The sequence below is a fragment of the Erpetoichthys calabaricus genome, chromosome 2, assembly GCF_900747795.2.
Source record: "Erpetoichthys calabaricus chromosome 2, fErpCal1.3, whole genome shotgun sequence".
In the NCBI taxonomy this organism is placed as follows: Eukaryota; Metazoa; Chordata; class Cladistia; order Polypteriformes; family Polypteridae; genus Erpetoichthys; species Erpetoichthys calabaricus.
The window spans coordinates 164,781,274-164,801,140 of NC_041395.2; the positions used below are offsets into that span (position 1 = coordinate 164,781,274).

The 19,867-nt window shown below is 37.8% G+C and overlaps 1 protein-coding gene across 1 annotated transcript; it reads left to right on the plus strand.

Moving 5' to 3' along the window:
- The first annotated feature begins 1,831 nt into the window (after positions 1–1,831).
- otos (otospiralin) lies at positions 1,832–8,155 on the plus strand. The gene is made up of 4 exons (XM_028794749.2): positions 1,832–1,947; positions 2,090–2,154; positions 2,593–2,616; positions 7,772–8,155. Exons 1-4 carry the CDS (start codon positions 1,862–1,864, stop codon positions 7,960–7,962), a joined length of 366 nt encoding a protein of 121 aa, XP_028650582.2. The 5' UTR covers positions 1,832–1,861; the 3' UTR covers positions 7,963–8,155.
- The last annotated feature ends 11,712 nt before the right edge of the window (positions 8,156–19,867 follow it).

Below are 19,867 nucleotides of genomic sequence, written 5' to 3' on the forward strand. Positions count from 1 at the left end.
GTAAAACAGGAAGACAAGTTCATATCAAGTTTCATTGATAATAAGAGTGACATATCTAGGTTCCGAATTAAATCATCATATCAGTAATAAACAATATCAAAATTACTCACAGACTGCATGCCAGAAACAAATACTTGAACTTCCTATAGATCAGGGTGAGCAACATCGGTCCTAGAGGGCCACAGTTAGCTGTAGGTTTTTGTTCCAATCCAATTTCTTAATGAGAAGTCAGCTAGTGCTGTTAAAGCACTTATTACTCAAGCAACATTTTTATGTTTCGTTTAAATTGTTTCAGTTGTTAAGATTTCCCACTCCTAATTGACAAAGCAACCAGCAGTTCTTCATTTAACTTGTTTCCATTTGCACCTGTCTGTATTCATCATGAACTATCTGGTATTAAATTATGCGAAGGACACAACAAAAAGGTTGTGGGTAGCCACCCCATATACTTGAAGATTTGGCTGAAAAAACAAAGAAAAATCAACCGTATCTCTTCACAGGAGCTGAGTCCACAACTGAACTTATTTGTAACAGACGAAATGGCGTTTTTAAAGGCGGATAGGAGAAGTGACATCATTGGGACCGGAAATGGAAGTGATGTCATCCAGAAGTGATGTCATCGGGCCCGGAACAAGAAGAGACATCCATTGGGCTCAGGCCAAAATTCTCATAGTTGGTCTGTGGAAAAAAAGGAGAAAAGATCAGTGCACTCTGCCACCCCCTAGACTGGCATGGAATTACCTTCTATCGAGCCCTTTAGTTGCCTCCAATGCGCATGTGTGTGACACTGGTTTAATAAAATATGTGGAAAGAACCTGAAAAGGAAAAATGAAGGACTGAGAATTACTCAGCCCTTTCAGGCTAAAAATCATTTGGATAATATTCTTGGAACAGAAAAAACAATCTGACATTGCAGAGTTAAAACACTAACAAGCCATGAAATTAAATTTGATATTTTATTGGCAAGGATTGGTTTCTAATTAAGCAACTGAGTTGGAACAAAAACCTGCAGGCACTACAGCCCACCAGGACCAACATTACTCATCCTTGCTACAGATTATAGATTGATTAAAAAAGTGAGCATTTACAAAAATGTATTACTCAGCAAAATGTAGTCTAAACCACTTTTGTAAAGAAGCTCTCACAATTATCTTATAAATGCTCAATATGTGCCTCTTGTGCTAGTGACATACGTCAACAGTATAATCTAATCATCCAAGCACTTTGCATGATAACCCCAATTGATTGTTGACTCGGTAGCCGTAATACATTACTTCATTTCCTCAAACTCTGAAACAAATTTAAGGGTAGCTCTACAATTTGGTGAACACTACATGTTCATATGACACTGAGTAATACAACTTTTGAAAGTGTTCAGTTGTTTTTGTATCATTCTGTATTTCATATCAGTTTGGAATTTTCCACTCTTGTTCAAATCGATAAATTCAAAATCTGTAACAGAAGTAATATGGCTATAATTTTATCGATGCTTACTGTAATCTACACTTGTACCCTTTGCCTTATATCCTATGTTTCTCCAATATCCTCTAGACCCTGTGGCCATGTATTGGACAAAGCAGAAAGTAAAGAAATAAATGGATTAATGGATAAAAATATTGAACTTATTTCTTAAAATACACATTATAAATAATACGTAATTTTATTCCAGAGCTGTTGCATCCAAATAATAAAAACAGATTGACCTTTAACAAGCAATTTAAGTAAAAAAAAGATTAATTTTTTTTTCTAAATTGCATGAATTAGAATAGATAAATAAAGTTAAGAGCATAAAAAACATTTCCTGAGGAGAGACTCAAAGGCTACGTAGGTGCAACGGGGTGGAGGAGAGTTGACACATTAAATGCTTCTACATCTGACACAAGGATCTATTCAGGGTTTAAACATTCTGAAATCTACCTTCCTTCCATACACAGAAAGAAAGAAAAGGTAAAGCCATAAACTGAGTTTTATGTATAAAGTTAAATTTATTTAAGACTTTTTAAAACACCTTTCCAGGTAAGCTTCTGAAAGCAGTTTAGGTTTTCATTCAGTATATACTCATTTTAATCTCATATCATTTTTAATTTAGGAAAATGAAGATGCCTGTTTGTGGTGCAATATTTATTATCTGTATGCTTGTCAAATGCTTAACTGGTAAGTGAGATCTTTTAAAACTATATAAAATATGACTGCATAAAATATAGACTTGAAGAAATTTGTCAAAGTTAACTTTTGCTGTTTTTATTGCAGTATAATAAATTTTAAGTTCTTCTTTTGACATTTTAAATTAGATAAAAGTGCATTAACGAAAGTAATTAGCTCAGGCATTTTGTGAGCACTATATTTTTAAAACAATTAAATTATTGGCCTTTTAATTTGGTATACATGCATGATTTTAATTCACAGTACAGCACATATTAACATTAAGAAGGGCAGAGGAAGGTTTCAAAATGCAGACAGAGGGCCTTTTGTACATTTTGGAGGAAATATCTCTGGATGTCTCATGGGATATACTTGATTTTAGCAAACTGAAATGATTCTTTGTATGCCACATGCACAGAATTCTTAATGTGCATTTTCTTTCATTTCCAGATGCCTCAGTGATTCGAGAAGGAGGTAATAATGCAAAATATCATATTTTGTGAAGTTAAATAAAATTGTTGTTCTCTGACAGAAATGTAGCACAGAACTTTATAAAATGTTTATAATAAATACATTCTGCTGGAAATACTAGGCAGGATGACGACACATGTATCAATGTGAGCACATATGGCAAACAGAGATCAATAGACTGTGAATTGTAATATTTTGTACACATTGGTAAGACTGTCTATAATGAGTTACAGTTTTTCTTCAATTTTCACCAAACACAAATATTTTCAAAAAGGTGCACAGTAAGTTTATCGCAGCATTTAGCTTTGCGACTAAATGAAAACAATCACTTTAAGTATTGAATATAAGACAAAGCTGTAAGAATGAAACAAATCTAAGTTTAAAACAGCAAAAAATGAAAATAATTTCTTGATCATAAAGAAGTCTCGGGGTAATGTGTTTACATTGAAAGTAGCACAATCTTTGAAGGCAGTTATTCTTATTTCTTATTTGCAAAACAGAGTACAGTACTTCTTGGTCAGTTGTAATGGTGAATTTTGACTTTTTAGTTCTAAAGTGACAGATCTGTACAAACTAATAAAAAAATTAAATATGAGGCAAGTACCAAATAAACACATAAAAGTAGAAAAAAAAACAACCAGCATAAACAAAATAAATAATGTATAACAAAATTTACAAATTAACAGTAATAAAAATAAATAGGGAGAGGTTTAAAATTAAAGTCACATCATTTTAAAATAAAAACTGAACAAGTTTAAATTAAAATTCAAAAATGTAAAAAATGGTTAATACAGACTTAAGTATTAAACTTCAGCGATCAGATAACAAATCTATCAGTCCCTAATCTGGACAACCCACTAGAGAGCCTTTTGGAGTAGGTATTGGCAAGCTATCCAAAAGAGAACTCAATATAATGGCCAAATCCCTGGGTTCTAAAATTTCTAATATTTTTGTTACAGAAAATTATAAAACTTTCAACTTGAATAATTTAACGAAAGAGAAAAATTGGGTTATTGCAAAAATCAAACTGATAGTTTTGTGGAAAACTGAAAGGGCAGAGGCTGATATTCAGAGGGAAAAAAATTAAATGGGACAGAACCCTTAGATCCCAAAAGGCAAAAAAAATCCCAATATTAGTTTCATTCTTCTTCATAGTCTGTGAGGAGTATGCACTTTCTTCATATGTTTGTTTATCTTTTATCCATCTATTCTATATTTTCCATTATCAAAAAAATACAGTATGTATGTCAGGGTACTTGGAGACACTAAATTGACCTAGTATATGCTTATGTGTATGCATTACCTGTGATAAACTGACATTCTTCCAGGGTTAGTTTCTTTCTTGAGCCCAAAACTGCTGGAACAGACTTGGGTTCTCTGCAGCATTGTACTCTATTCAGTCATTTGGCAATATTAATGAATGAATAATATTACATTTTTAGTCCACAATATGTGAAAACACCTATCCATCCATTATCAAACCTTTTAAAACAAGTTTAAAGTTGCATGGGCTAGAGTCTATCTCAGCAGCATTGGTCACATAACAAAATTAACTTTGTGCTAGGTATGCTCAGATGGACAAATGAATTCCCCAGTTATCATAACATGTACAGTTTGCATTTGAGATTCAAGAGGAACACTGGAGCATACACATAAATTGGGACAATGTGCATACTCTCCACAGGCAGTGCCTGGGTCATATTTAAAACTGGAGCTCAAGAACTGTGAGGCAACACAAGTTAAGGAATATGACAAATACAATTGTTAATGAGCCATGAAGTGAAGTTTTGAAGAAAGTGTAATCTTTAGTTATATGTCATTTTTGTGATTCATAAACAAACTAAAAAGGTGGATGTAGTAAAAGAAAAGGGCTTGTCTGGCCAAGAGGTGCAGGACTGAGCTGTATGAAGAAGGTTGATCAAGCACATAGAAATGGAAAAAGTTGAAGAACAAGAAGAAGAAGAACCAGGATACCTGTAGAAAACTAGGCCACTAATGAACCTTAAATTCCTGTCAAGAAAGGTAATGGCAGTAATCAATGCATAAGATGAAATTTTCAGAACTGTTGTGTGCAAGTTTTCAATTGTACTGTGGCCACTAGGGGACACCAGAGAGCCCCAAACATGAATGCTCAGACAAGTCCTGAGTATAAAACAAAGGTTTTATTTTTAAATAAACACCATTAACTGCACTAAGCAATTAAGTGCACAATTATTCACTCTTCTCCACTACTACTCCTCCCAGGCAAGTGTTGCTGGTCTCCACTCTCGGATCTAACTTGCCTGGTCAAGGCAGTGAGGTCTCTTTTACTGAAGACCCAGGGGTACTTTTAGTGCCAGGGCTTTGCCTGTTGGAAGCACTTCCAGTCCATACGGGAGACCCAAACAGTACCTGCAGTGCCCATTAGGAGGACCCATGGACTCCAGTAGCATTCTGCTCCCAGACTACAATTCCCAGCATTCCCTGTGGGTTTGCAAATAGGTACCAAAGCCCAGGGATGCTGCGTTGGGCTGGCACCCTGCCCGGGATTTTTTCCTGCCTTGTGCCCTGTGTTGGCTGGGATTGGCTCCAGCAGACCCCTGTGACCCTGTGTTAGGATATAGCAAGTTGGATAATGACTGACTGACTGACTGAGCCCAGGGATGCTGCCATCTAGTGGGTCAGGGGAGTATACAGCCTTGAGACAGAGCATCCCCCAATCTTTCAGTTATATTGGTCTCTTGGCCAGTTAAGGAACTGGCACCAGTCCTGGAAGGGATGCCACCCCATCCATGCTGTCCATTACAATTCACATATTATAAAGTTGTTTGGTGTTTTACATATTTAGATATTCTACAAATCACATTTCTGAAGGATTCTAAACATACACGATAGAAATCCTATACAAACCCACTTTTAAAAAATTAGAGGATGAGCAGTGTAGTCACAAAGGACAATGTCCAACAACTCTTAAGAGGGCAGTGGCTCATTAAACAATTTTTTGTTCTTTGACCATGTGAATCCCTTGAGTTAATTTGTAGTACACAGAGAGCAGAGAAGCAAGGTTCTTCTGTGCAGGTGTGACAACACATGGCAGGTACTTCTGTTAAAAGGTGTCAGCAGAGAGAGTTATAACTGTAAAATAAAAAGTACATAAGATGTGCATGCTTCACATTATTATTTGCTAGGTAACCAGAATCTAGTTATCATAACAGCCTTTTGTTTTAGATTAAGCTGTGAGTACAAATTCATGTTAAAAAACAAACAAATAAACAAAAACAGGTATCTAGAGTTGTTTTGGGTGGAAAGGTAGCTCATGGTTAACACTGCTGCCTCACAGTTCATGAAGTCGGATCAGGGCACTGTTCTGCATAGAGTTTGCATGTTTTCCCCGTCTCCACAAAAGTTTAGTACCCCAAATGTTTACATGTTAGATTAATTGGCAACTCCATAGTCTTTGTAGTAATAATACTGTAGTTGTATTAATGAGAGTGGCTGTGTGTGTGTCAAGTGTTCCCCAGCACCTCATCCAGGGTTGGCTCCCACCTCATGTCAGGAGCTGCACTGACTCTCCCAACCTTGCTCTAGATCAGTGTTTCCCAACCTCGGTCCTGTGCCCCCCTGTGTCTGCAGGTTTTTGTTCCAACCAGATTCCTAATCAGTGACAACACCTGATAGCATTGATGTCATTTAACTAGCTGGTATTATTTTTCTTTTATTCTACATTCAGAAAAGCACAGCAGCATGATTTTTACATTTATAGGACATCTAGAAATATCGTTGCTTTTGCTAGAGATTTAAATGCTTAACTTTCTTTTGTTGATTTCATTATATTTTGCCCTTTCTCTGTGCAGTTTTTCCCCAACGTTGTATCTTATTAATGACAATTAAAAATGAGCAGAGCACACACACTGGCAAACAACACTGAATAATCAAAGGCTGCAAGTACTTTAGCATGAGACCCACTAGTTAGTAAATAATAGATTAATTAAACAATTAGAACACCTAGAAAAGTAGAATGAAAATCAAAATGAAAATATTGTTAAAAAGAAAAAAAATACATTATTCCCATGTAACTGCTTGGTACAATTTTATATATATATATATATATATATTGTAATAGATAGAGGCTTTGTCCACCTCTCGAACCCTCAGGTACCACTCTGAACAGCAGGTGAATGTATAAATAGTATTTATTTTACAACTATTATACTGTGCACAAAGCACTCTCCACACCACACTATTCATAAACACCAACTCTCTCAATACTCTCTCTCCTCCTCGCCCAGACACTTGCCACCCTACCTCCCAGCTCAGCTCAAATGTCTGGGCTCACCCAGAGTCCTTTTATAGCCCCTGACCTGGAAGTGGTTCCTGGCCAAACCCCCAAGTCCTTATCCCTTCCGGGTCAGGGTAAACAGTCTTTCTTCAGCCCAGGAGCACGTCGTTTCTTCCTGTCACGTGGTGATGACGCACTCCCGGGTTATAGGGCATGTAAGGGCCCACTAGCCCCCCTACAGCGACTCCTGGCAGCCCCCAAGGTATCCAGGAAGGCTGTGTAATGACACTACAAAGTCAATGAGGCCCTGCTGGAACTCGGGGCACGAATATGCTGTCCGGAGGGCTCCTCCTAGCGGCCTGGGGGTGAGGGCCGGACTGGGAAGCCGGCAATCCTCCACAATAAATATAAATATATATATATATATATATATATATATATATATATATATATATATATATATATATATATATATATATATATATATATATTTACCAAACTTAGTTTTGTAATTTCTATATTGTTCTCAAAATGCAGAATAATACATCACTTAATTAGCCCAGGAGTTCAATTAAAAACAGAAGGTGGTTGGAACAAAAACTGCAGCGACAGGGGGGCCACAGGACCGAGGTTAGGAAACACTGCTCTAGATAAATGGAATAGGCAAAGAGTGTATGCAGTACTGCTGCCTCTGTACTATTCTGTAGGTCAACATTTGCAGCAAGCATATTATTCATATACTTTTATTCTGAAAAGCAGATGACAACTTTAAGACATCACCTCAATATGTAAAGTCCACTTACGATGTATGACTTCAGCTTTAGGCATACCAAATGTATACTGATGAATTAAATTATTGACATTTTTAAACATCTCAAGATTTTTTTTTCTTTTTTATAGTTCCATATGATGAGTCTCCTGCTTTACCATACTGGTCATATTCAACCAATGACTTCTGGAGATACATTGAGTATTTCAGGAGCATTGGAGCCTATCACCACATCAATAACATGGCCAGGACATTCTTTGCTCATCAGCCTTTGGGAGACACTCTTGGCTACGAAGTGCCTGTTGCTGACGAAGAACACTAAGAGGCTGTCCAAACTTGTATTGAGAGCTATTCACTTTGACGATAATTCATAGAACATGTCTAATATTTAGTGCATTTATATAATGGTGTAGTTTAGTTATAGTGTTAACCATGTCCCTTAGTCTGCTTTTTGGTTTTATTCTGTAACATGTGATCAGTAGTAATATTAAACTAAATTATGGTTGCACACTGAATTTTCAAATATCTGTTCTTCAAGGTTTTTATTCCAGAAATAGAAAATAAATACTGTACATCAAAGCTGAACAAATGGAAATGAAAATGAAACTAGCAATAGTCAATGTGGGTGGTTGGTTTCATTAACCAAGTATTATTTGAAGTAATTCTTTATCTATGTTAGCTGTTTTTCTGTTTTTAAAATGTAAAACTAACGTTATCTGTTCCTCTTTCTGTTACATTATATCTTACATCTGCTTGGGCACCTGAGCTTCATTAGTAAAAAAAAAAATCATGATTTGTACTTTATGTTTCTAGCTGTTGGCAGAATAAATGAAGAAATCCTTATCCCAATGAAAGGCAGTTTCTCCAAATACTACACAAGACTCCTTGAAATTCAGTACCTACACATATTTGCACAACTCACTGGCAGATGGGGATAGGCAAAATAAAACCATTATATTAATGTCAAGGACCTTATAAAAATTAGGTACGCCCTTTGTCTTCTGAATAGCCTCATTCCTTTCAGGAATGGTATGATGCAAGCAACAATGTGTAGTGGGTTACTGAACAGTACTTCTTGTAGAAAATCCTCAAATCTGTTAAAGGATGAAGGAGTACTTTGTATTCTGCACTCCACAGCTTTCCATGAAGGTTATATGATGTTTAGATCTGACGATTGGAGAAGCCATTGGAAGTATTTGTTTTTTCCTGGTGTTTGTGAAATCAATTTTAAACTACTTAATCTGGAGCTATCTGCTTAGAATATGGAGATTATCATGGTGGAGAAATGTTTGCACTAGTGGGTGTGCCCTGGTCCTAATAAATCACCTACTACAGTATTTCATGCCTATTATAAGACCATCATGCAGGGCAATCATCAGCCCAAATGACTTATGAGATGACAATACTTATCATTATGGATTCCCGACCATGTTTAGCAGTTGCCATCTGGCATTGTAGGTTGGCATCTTTTAGCTGTCTCTAAATTTAAACTTATCCAGATATAGGAAATAGGAGGAATTAAGCCTCATCAGGCTATATTACTTTTATCCATTACTCTGGTATAAAGGTTTTATGTTACCTACATCAGATTATATTTTTGGGGTGTTGACCTTGGACAAAAGCAGTTTCCAAAGGGCATTCCTGCCATAAAGCTAACAACAAACAATTTTTGTTGTGACTGGTCACAGATGTGCTGATTCTATTCTTTGATCATTTTTTGAGGTTGAACTTATGTGGCATTAAGCAAATACTCTGTAAAGTGTTCATCTGTCCATGACAGTGAGCTTCAACATCAACATCAACTAGAGGCAAATAACTAGCAAACGTTTACTGTTGTGCTATTGAAATTATCCTGACTGGGTGCATCATGGTGTAGCATGATAACCTGACTTGCCAGGATTGCAAACTTCTCCAAAGGTCTGCCTGTACGGCTTCTAAAATCGTTGGGGCTGACATTCCACAACTTCATTTATTTTTTGCTCTTTATTCATTTATTTATCTTCAGCTACTCTTATTTATTACAATATTTTTATACATCACCGCAACTGCGGCATGCACTTACAGTGTATGTGACAATAAAGATCTCTGATCTCGTATCTAATTTTGCCAATGCAGTTTGTTCATGTTTGGCATATGCCATCATTTTTTTGAAGCTATTTGACTTGAAACAACTTTGCATTTTTGTTATTTAGCCTCTTTAAATTTCTGTTAGTTGCCCCATGTTTTTTTAAAACCTCATTTGTCAAAGCAATAATGACCAGACCTTTCTTTATAGCTGACACATACTGTTAACTGGCAATCACCCTCATTTAACTGAACTTTGCAGCTGTATTTGTAATTGTGTTTTAGCTATTTCAAAATTCAACTCCTTAGTATAACAGGAAATCCCCCCTTTTTAAGAACTCCCCTTTTCCCCTTTAAAATCCCATCCCCTTTACATTCTATGGAAAATTACCAACAACAGAAATGTCAATCAAGATCAATGTACAATTAACTTGCTAATGGACATACAAATACACAGCAGATGCCAAGGGATCTTTTTTGATCACAGAGAGAGAGAGAGAGCCTTGGTTTTAAATCTCATACTAAGGATGGCTCCATTTTTACAACACAGTGTACTCATCACTGCACTGCGATTCACACACAGACCACAGGGTAAGTGGCCCCCTGATGGCTTCACCAACATCTCTAACAGCAGCAACCCAAGCTTTTGTCTAAAAGGTCTCTTATCCAAGTACTGGCTAGGCCCAAACATGGTTAGTTTCAGGTGGATGACCTCTTCTGCAGTGCAAGTGATATGGCTGTTTATAAATAGGTATACAGTATGCAATATCTTGTGTGATTTTGTTTTTTCTATCACCGTTCTGACAGCTGCAAGTGAACAGATAACAATACTGACAATCTGTACTTTATAAAGCAATTTTTCATGGTGAACCTTATTACAAGGCACTTAGAAATGCAACATGGTTTACACAAAAGTGCAACGTGTGAAACAAGACAATACAAAAATGATGCTGGCTAAATCCTAGTAAAATAAAAATAGGAAAAGGACTACAAGATTAAAAATAAGTTGACAGTGCATAGTTCACTCACTCACCAATGGGTGTCTTTAGCATACTAAGTAGATGACAATTATCCACAAAAGCTTGGAGAAAATCTCTTATTCTGCAAAACTACAGCTGTTCCAATTCATTTTTGTGATAAGGAAAACCTGACAATACACCACTTGGTGGTGCAATAGACCACAACTGGCAAGTGCTACACCTAATAAATAATAGTCATAAATTTAAAAAATAGTTCAGTACCAAACTAAGGAAAAACTAAATTTTGTAACAGAAGTCTTTAAAAATGAGAAAAGGAATATAATTTTTGAAAATATTAGATCATTAGATTTAAATAATCTAATATTATTAATTATTATTAATCTAATAATCATTAGTATTTTGTTAGTAGGACATGAGGAAATACATTCATCTCATGACCAAATTTGTTTGCAAGGCAGATTATCAGCACTGCATAATGTGTATAACAGTGCAGAACATCTCATGCACTTTTGAACTACAAGCCAACCTAATGCATCTCTTGCAGGGATGTGGAAAGTGTCACACATGCACTTAGGGATCACTTTCCTGGCTCTGCTAAGGTAAGCGGTACCACTCCGGGGTTAATTCTCTCTCTTTTTCCACCTGCAGCTCCAAGGAACCAACCAGTGTGGGCAACTAACCTGGTCGTAATGCCCAGAGCTGGCCCAATCCTTTTTGAACAGAGATCTATAAAACTGGACAGTCCCCAAAGGATGGTGTCTGACTTTAGAGCCAGAACCTGACCTAGAGTAATCTCCAACAAGTTACCTTTGCCTCCCTAACCTAGGAAAACCTTTATTTGTTTGGCTAATACACTGGTTTTTTTGTTGTTTTTGCCATCATGCACAGGTTTTGTTTTATATGTTTACTAGGGGGGGCGGCATGGTGGCGCAGTGGTAGCGCTGCTGCCTCGCAGTAAGGAGACCTGGGTTCGCTTCCTGGGTCTTCCCTGTGTGGAGTTTGCATGTGCTCCCTGTGTCTGCGTGGGTTTCCTCCGGGTGCTCCAGTTTCCTCCCACAGTCCAAAGACATGCAGGTTAGGTGCATTGGCGATCCTATATTGTCCCTAGTGTGTGCTTGGTGTGTGTATGTGTGTGCTCTGCGGTGGGCTGGCGCCCTGCCCGGGGATTTGTTCCTGCCTTACGCCCTGTGTTGGCTGGGATTGGCTCCAGCAGACCCGCGTGACCCTTTGTTAGGATATAGCAGGTTGGATAATGACTGTTTACTAGGGGGGCAAGCCCCCCTTGTGCCTTCAGCACCCAGCCCCTAGTTGTGGCCAGAATATTAGTAAAATCTGTAAATGTACAAAAGAAAAATTATTATTTATTGGAGTCAAAATCACAAAATTCTATAAATATGTAAAAGAAAAATTAATTATTATTTAACAGAGTAAAAATCATGAAATGAGAATAAAATATGTACTCTCTTACCGATTGGAGTATTCCCATTAAACTGAGGTCCGTTATGCTCGATGAGTATTTATAAGAGACTAAATAAACAATCCATTCATTTTAACTGACATTCTTATAGATAAAAAAAAAAAAACTTTTTTTAAAAAATGACTCATTTAAATAACAGGAAAAATCATGTGAAAACTAAAGTGGTATGCAACGGGTCATCGTAACTCAACGTTCAGCTAACTAAATCACCTAAATACAAACATTGGTGTTATGAATAGACAATTTTTTTTTTAATAGTTTGTTCCTGTGAAAGAAAGTTTACTCGATCAAAAATAAAAACCTCAACTTTCTTGATATTAAAAACCACGACTTTCTTGATATTTTAGTTTATAAGTTAAAAACAGAATAAGAGTCTGAAAATCTAACAACATCACATTAAAGTTTGATAAATTCTGTAAAGGATGATACCAAACATATATATGTAGGTTTTAAAATCAGCCCAATTTAAAGCGTGACATAAAAACGTCACATAAAATCGTTGCACAAAATCGTTGCACTTATGTAGGTTTTAAAATCAGCCCAATTTAAAGCGTGACATAAAAACGTCACATAAAATCGTTGCACAAAATCGTTGCACTTTTAGGCTTAGAATTATATATATATAGAGTAGATTAAATGGAGAGACCTGGCTGGTGCCCCAATGTTTGAAGCGGCATGTGATATTCTGTCCACAGGTCACAAAGTTAACCAGATTACATGGGAAAAACCTCACATAGATATTACTCAGGCCTTGATTTAAACTCATGACTTGCACTCAAAGGCAGCACAATTTTGCTGTGTTGTAAGAAAACCTACAGTACAGGTGGAATAGTTCATGTATCTATCCATATTCAAAATGCAATTTTCCCATTCATGTTGCAGGAAGCCTGGATTTATCCCAGCAGTTTGGGCAAGTAACAACCTGAGACAGTATGCACCAACAAACAAACTGTGCATTCACTCATACAAGGTACCTATAGAATCTTCAATTAAACAAACCCGAGGGTATTTGCAATATGGAAGGCAAAACTGGAGTACAGTATGTGGAGCAAACCTTTGTAAACATCACAAGAACATGCAAACACCATGCATAGTATGATCAGGCTGGGGTTTAATCCAAGGAATTTAAACATACAAGACCACCACTCTGATCACTGCATGAACATTTTTTTTTTGTTTTGCAAAAGAATGTTTTTGAATACAGAGGGACATTAAGTGTTGTATTTTTACATATATTTTTCTAAGTATTTTTACAGTCACTATTAACAAAATGTACATGTCAATATTACTAATTACACCATTCATAAACTGGCTGTTTAAAAGGAAATCATACTTTCTGGTTACTCACTACCCAGTAATGAAAAGAAGGGATTCATATAATGGATGGACAAAATGCTTCAAAAGTAACTTACAAAATATTACTGAGAAATTCAGTAACAGTAAAAATGGATGCTGTGCTAACATTGCTAACTCTCAGTGTAAAGAATCCCAAGCTACAAAAGAAGGAAAAGAAAGGAAAAACACCAAAAAGAGTCTTAACCCAGTGAGTCATTGTTTCAGGAAAGAATATTTCATCTAGGGCGGCATGGTGGCGCAGTGGGTAGCGCTGCTGCCTCGCAGTTGGGAGACCTGGGGACCTGGGTTCGCTTCCCGGGTCCTCCCTGCATGGAGTTTGTATGTTCTCCCTGTGTCTGTGTGGGTTTCCTCCGGGCGCTCCGGTTTCCTCCCACAGTCCAAAGACATGCAGGATAGGTGGATTGGTGATTCTAAATTGGCCCTAGTGTGTGCTTGGTGTTTGTGTGTATCCTGCAGTGGGTTGGCACCCTGCCCAGGATTGTTTCCTGGCCTGTGTTGGCTGGGATTGGCTCCAGCAGACCCCCGTGACCCTGTGTTTGGATTCAGCGGGTTGGAAAATGGATGGATGGATATTTCATCTAGGTGAGATTCTTATTACGGTACATTGCGAACACACAATATTGAATTTTAAACAAAGTAATTCTGAGCCTACCCTAGTTCAAAGTTGATCTTCATTAGATATGCCCATGGAATTTGCCACATTGCACCTTTCAAATTCCCAAAAAGGAGTTCAATATGTAGGTCCTACTATAACTAAAGATCCTTAAGTCTATGAAGTGGCAAACATTCTGAATAGTTTAAAGAAACATTAGTCAATTTTAGATTTATAACGTCACCGCGATATTACAATTTTTGAAAGGCGGCTGCTTATCAAAATGGAGTGCTTGCCTCCAAAGTCATTAAAGACGCAGATGAGCTGAATTTTTATTTTATTTGGAAAAACAGATATAATTACATAAGGAAAGTAAACATCCTGAAGTAATACGAGAATGGTGTCTTAAACGTTATTGATTTTGATACTATGAATGGTACATTAATATTGAATTATTGTAGTCCATTATTTTTGATAATCTGTCTGTATGGCTTACAATATGTTCAACTGTCTTGAATGATGTAAATGGTATAGAATCATCCAGTCATTATCCAACCCGCTCTTCTTACTGGGAGGCAGCAGTGCTACCACTGTGCCACCGTGCCGTCCATGTAGTATAGAATTTCTTTGAAAATGAAAAAAACTATCAAATTTTCACCAGCATGCTCTCTGATACTGGAAATCAGCTTATAAGCATTTTTTTTCTATTTATAATTTTCAAGGATGGGACAATATGTATTTATTAGTAAAAAGGAAATCTACTGTTTATTATTACAAACATGGTGCAATAAGGGTATTTTGGGCTCTACTGTCACATCTTGGATATTAATTGGAATTTCATGGATTATAAAGTTTTATAAAAGTTCACCAAAAGTATATAAATAGTTTTGAAAGCTATTCCTTCAGTTTTGGCTCATATACTGTGCCCTCCATAATAACTGGTACAAAGACACTTTTTTCCTTAATTTACCCCTCCGCTCCACAGTTTAAAACTCAAACCATTCAGACATGATTAAAGTACATTTCAGTCAAACCATGTAGAAATGATAACATCTTTTCTACATGGTCTCCCCATTTCAAGGCACCATAATGTTAGAGATGTATCAGTGATCAGTATATTAAAGCCGTCATTTTTAGTACTTTGTTGCATATCCCTTGCATGCAATGACTGCTTGATTTACTGCAACTTGAGCAGATAAGATGTTTCTATGCAACTCAGAATTCATTGTGCCACTGCCGTCAGCAGTTCTATAATCAATGAAGATAAGTGTGCCAGTACCTGTGGCATGCCCAAGCCATAACACCCCCACCACCATGTTTAACAGATGAGGTGGTATGCTTTGGATCTTGGGCAATTCCTTTCTGTCTCCACACTTTGCTCTTGCCATCACTTTCATACAGGTTCATCTTTCTCTTGTCTGTCCACAAGACCTTTTCTTGAATTCTGTAGTTTTTGTTAAGTTCTTTTTTGCAAACTGTAATAATGCAATCAATGATAAAAATCCTGTTTTTGTGGCTAACTACTGTTTTTCATCTTGCAATCTGGCCTCTGTATTTCTGTTCATGAAATTTTCTGCAGGTAGTAGTCTCTGACACATATACATTTACCTCCTGAACACTGTTTCTGATCTGTCGGACAGGTGTTTTGAGCTTTTTCTTTACCATAGTGAGAATTCTTTTGTCATTAGCAGTGGAGGTCTTCCTTTGCCTCCCAGTCACTTTGTGATTACAGAGCTTACTTACCAGGGCATCCTTTATTTGTTAAAGATATTGCAGACAGTTGATTTAGGTAATCCTAAGGTTTTACTGATGTCTCTAATGGTTGTTTTTCAGCCTCATAATGGCTCCTTTGACTTTCACTGGAACAGCTCTTGTCCTCGTTTTGAATGATGGCAACTACAGACTTCAAAGTTAGTCTGTAGGTAGAAATAAGCCTGGGTATCTTATGCCTGCACTAATAACAATAAAATTATTTGAATAACCATGAGTACCAGACTATATCTGAGAAATGGTAAAATAAAGTATTTGTTAAAAGAGTATATAAAAGTATTACTTGGAAAAGGAGAACAAAAGATCTTCTTTTCCTATTCCACCAACAGCAAAAGAAATATGGTTAAAATTTTTGATTGGTATATAACCCAGCCACAGGGGATGCACAAACCAGTGTGTTTCTTTGTGCCGGTCCCAAGCCTTGATAAATGGGAAGGGTTACGTCAGAAAGGGCATCTGGTGTTAAATTTTGCCAGATCAATATGTGGACAACAATACAGATTTATCTACCGGATCAGTCAAGGCCTGGGTTAACAACAGCTGCACCACTACTGTTACCCAACAGGGTGCTGGTGGAAATTGGGCTACTGTTGGCCGAAGAGGGAGGAGGGGTGTCCAGAGGCAGGAGGAGAGGAGGAAGGTAAAGAGAGTGGAGCTAAGTGTAGGAACTTTGAATGCTGGCAGTATGACTGGTAAAGGGAGAGAGTTAGCTGATGTGATGGAGAGAAGGAAGGCTGATATATTGTGGATGTAAGAGACTAAATGGAAGGGGAGTAAGGCCAGATGGATCAGAGGTGGATTCAAATTGTTCTATCATGGTGTGCATGGGAGGAGAAATAGGGGAGGGTTATTCTGAAAGAACAGTATGACATGAGTGTTGTGGAGGTGAAAAGAGTGTCAGACAGAGTAATGATTATATCGCTGGAAACTGAAGGTGTGATAATGAATGTTGTTAATGCGTATGCCCTGCAAGTTGGGTGTGCGATGGATGAGAAAGAAGATTTCTGGAGTGAGTTGGATGAAGTGATGGACAGTGTACCCAAGGGACAGAGAGTGTTATTGAGGGTAACAGAGGGGATGAGTAGGTGATGGGTAGGTATGGTGTCAAGTAGTGGAATGAAGAAGGTCAGATGATAGTGGATTATGCAAAAGGATGGACATGGCTGGGGTGAATATGTATTTAAAGAAGAGGAAGGAACATAGGGTGACATAAAAGAGTGAAGAAAATGCACACAGGTAGAGTATATCCTATGCAGGAGGGTCAATTTAAAGGAGATTGAAGACTGCAAAGTGGTGGCAGGGGATAATGTAGTTAGGCAGTATAGGATTGTGGTCTGTAGGATGACATTAGAGCTCAAGAGGAGGAGGAGAGTGAGGGCAGAGCCAAGGGTCATATGGTGGAAGTTGAAAAAGGAAGACTGCAATATTGAGTTCAGGGAGGAGGTAAGACAGGCATTCGGTGGCAGTGAAGAGTTGCCAGATAGCTGGGCAAGTAAGGCAGACATAGTAAGGGTGACAGCAAGAGGGGGTGTGTGACATCTGGATAGAAGAAGTAGGAAAAGGAAACCTGGTGGTGGAATGGGGAAGTACAGGAGAATATACAGAGGAAGAGGCTGGTGAAGAAGTGGGACAGTCAGAGAGATGCAGAGAGTAGACAAGAGTACAAGGAGATAAGGCACAAGGTGAAGAGAGAGCTGGCGAAGGCTAAAGAATAGGTGTATGATGAGTTGCATGAGAGGTTGGACACTAAGGGGGAAGAAAAAAACCTGTACTGATTGGCTGGACAGAGGGACTGAGCTGGGAAAGATGTGCAGCAGGTTAGGGTGATAAAGGATAAAGATGGAAACGTACTCACAAGTGAAGAGAGTGTGTTGAGCAGATGGAAAGAGTTCTTTGAGAGGCTGATGAATGAAGAGAATGAGATAGAGAGATGGTTGAATGTTGTGGCTATAGTGAATCAGGAAGTGCAACGGATTAGCAAGGAGGAAGTAAGGACAACTATGAAGAGGATGAAGAACAGAAAGGCCGTTGGTCTAGATGACATACCTGTGGAAGCATGGAGGTGTTTAGGAGAGGTGACAGTGGAGTTTTTAACCAGATTGTTTAATGGAATCTTGGAAAGTGAGAGGATGCCTGAGGAGTGGACAAGAAGTGAACTGGTACCGATTTTTAAGAATAAGGGGGATGTACAGAGCTGTAGTAACTACAGGGGGATAAAAGTGATGAGCCACACCATGAAGTTATGGAAAAGAGTAGTGGAAGTTAGGTTAAAAAGGAAGGTGATGATCAGTGAGCAGCAGTATGGTTTCATGCCAAGAAAGAACACCACAGATGCAATGTTGGCTCTGAGGGTGTTGATGGATAAGTATAGAGAAGGCCAGAAGGAGTTGCATTGCGTCTTTGTAGACCTAGAGAAAGCATATGACAGGGTGCCTCAAGAGGAGTTGTGGTATTGTTTGAGGAAGTTGGGAGTGGCAGAGAAGTATGTAAGTGTTGTACAGAATACGTACGAGGGAAGTGTGACAGTGGTGAGGTCTGCGGTAAGAGTGACAGATGCATTCAATGTGGAGGTGGGATTACATCAAGGATTGGCTCTGTGCCGTTTGTTATTTGCAATGGTGATGGACTATGATTTTTGCTGATGGCACTGTGACCTGTAGCGAGAGTAGGGAGCAGGTTGAGGAGACCCTGTAGAGGTGGAGATATGCTGTACAGAGGAGAGGAATGAAGATCAGTAGGAACAAGACAGAATACTTGTGTGTAAATGAGAGGGAGTGTAGTGGAATGGTGAGGATGCAGGGAGTAGATTTGGCGAATGAGGATGAGTTTGAATACTTGGAATGAACAGTGCGGAGTAACGGGGATTGTGGAAGAGAGGTGAAAAAGAGTGTGCAGGCTGGGTGGAGAAGAGTGTCAGGAGTAATTTGTGACAGACGGGTATCAGCAAGAGTGAAAGGGAAGGTCTACCGTATGGTAGAGAGACCAGCTTTGTTATATGGGTTGCAGATGGTGGCACTGACTAAAAAACAGGAGACAGAGCTGGAGGTGGCAGAGTTAAAGATGTTAAGATTTGGGTGTCACGAGAATGGACAGGTTTAGAAATGAGTACATTAGAGGGTCAGCTCAGGTTGGACGGATTGGAGATTGTGTTGGTTTGGACATGTGCAGAGGGGAGATGCTGGGTATACTGGGAAAAGGATGCTAAGGATAGAGCTGCTGGGCAAGAGGAAAAGAGGAAGGCCTAAGAGAAGGTTTATGGATATGGTGAGAGAGGACATGCAGGTGATGGTTGTAGCAGAGCAAGATGCAGAGGAAAGGAAGATATTGAAAAAAAAAACGGGAGCATCCGAAAGAAGAAGACGATATACCATTCTGAAGAGTTTTTGAAGATTGAAATTTAGTTTAGATTTTAGTTACAATTATATTGAAATTACATTACAATTCATACCTTCCTTCTTAAAAAAAACAGTAGAAGATTTTAGGGAGTCTTTAAACAACTGGCTTCATGCAAATAAATCTTACCTGCAATCCAGTTAGAAAATATTGCATTTGGTTCATTTAAAAAGGACAAGAGGGTACATTTTTTGATTAATAATATACTAATTTAAGCTAAATACGATATCTACAAATGTGGATTCCTAAAGTCACCTCTAAACTTCATTAGCAGCATTGGCTAATGGGTAAGAAGCAGTATTCTTTGATTTCTTAAAACTAATTAAATCAAAGTATCCTCTGAAATTATTCTTTTTGTTAGCAGAATTAAATTTTTCTTGCTTTATTTCAGTACAATTTGAATTGCGAATATTCAAATTGCTCAACTCTAAATTGTTGTTTTATATGTGATCGTATTTATATTGATATTGTATTCTCTGATTATGTTCAATAAAGTTTTATTTAAAAAAAAAATTCATTCTTTCCTAACGGACGTGTTTCATTGTAACACCGTAGCTACAGAAACACATTGGTACCCTCCCAGTCCATCAGTGTC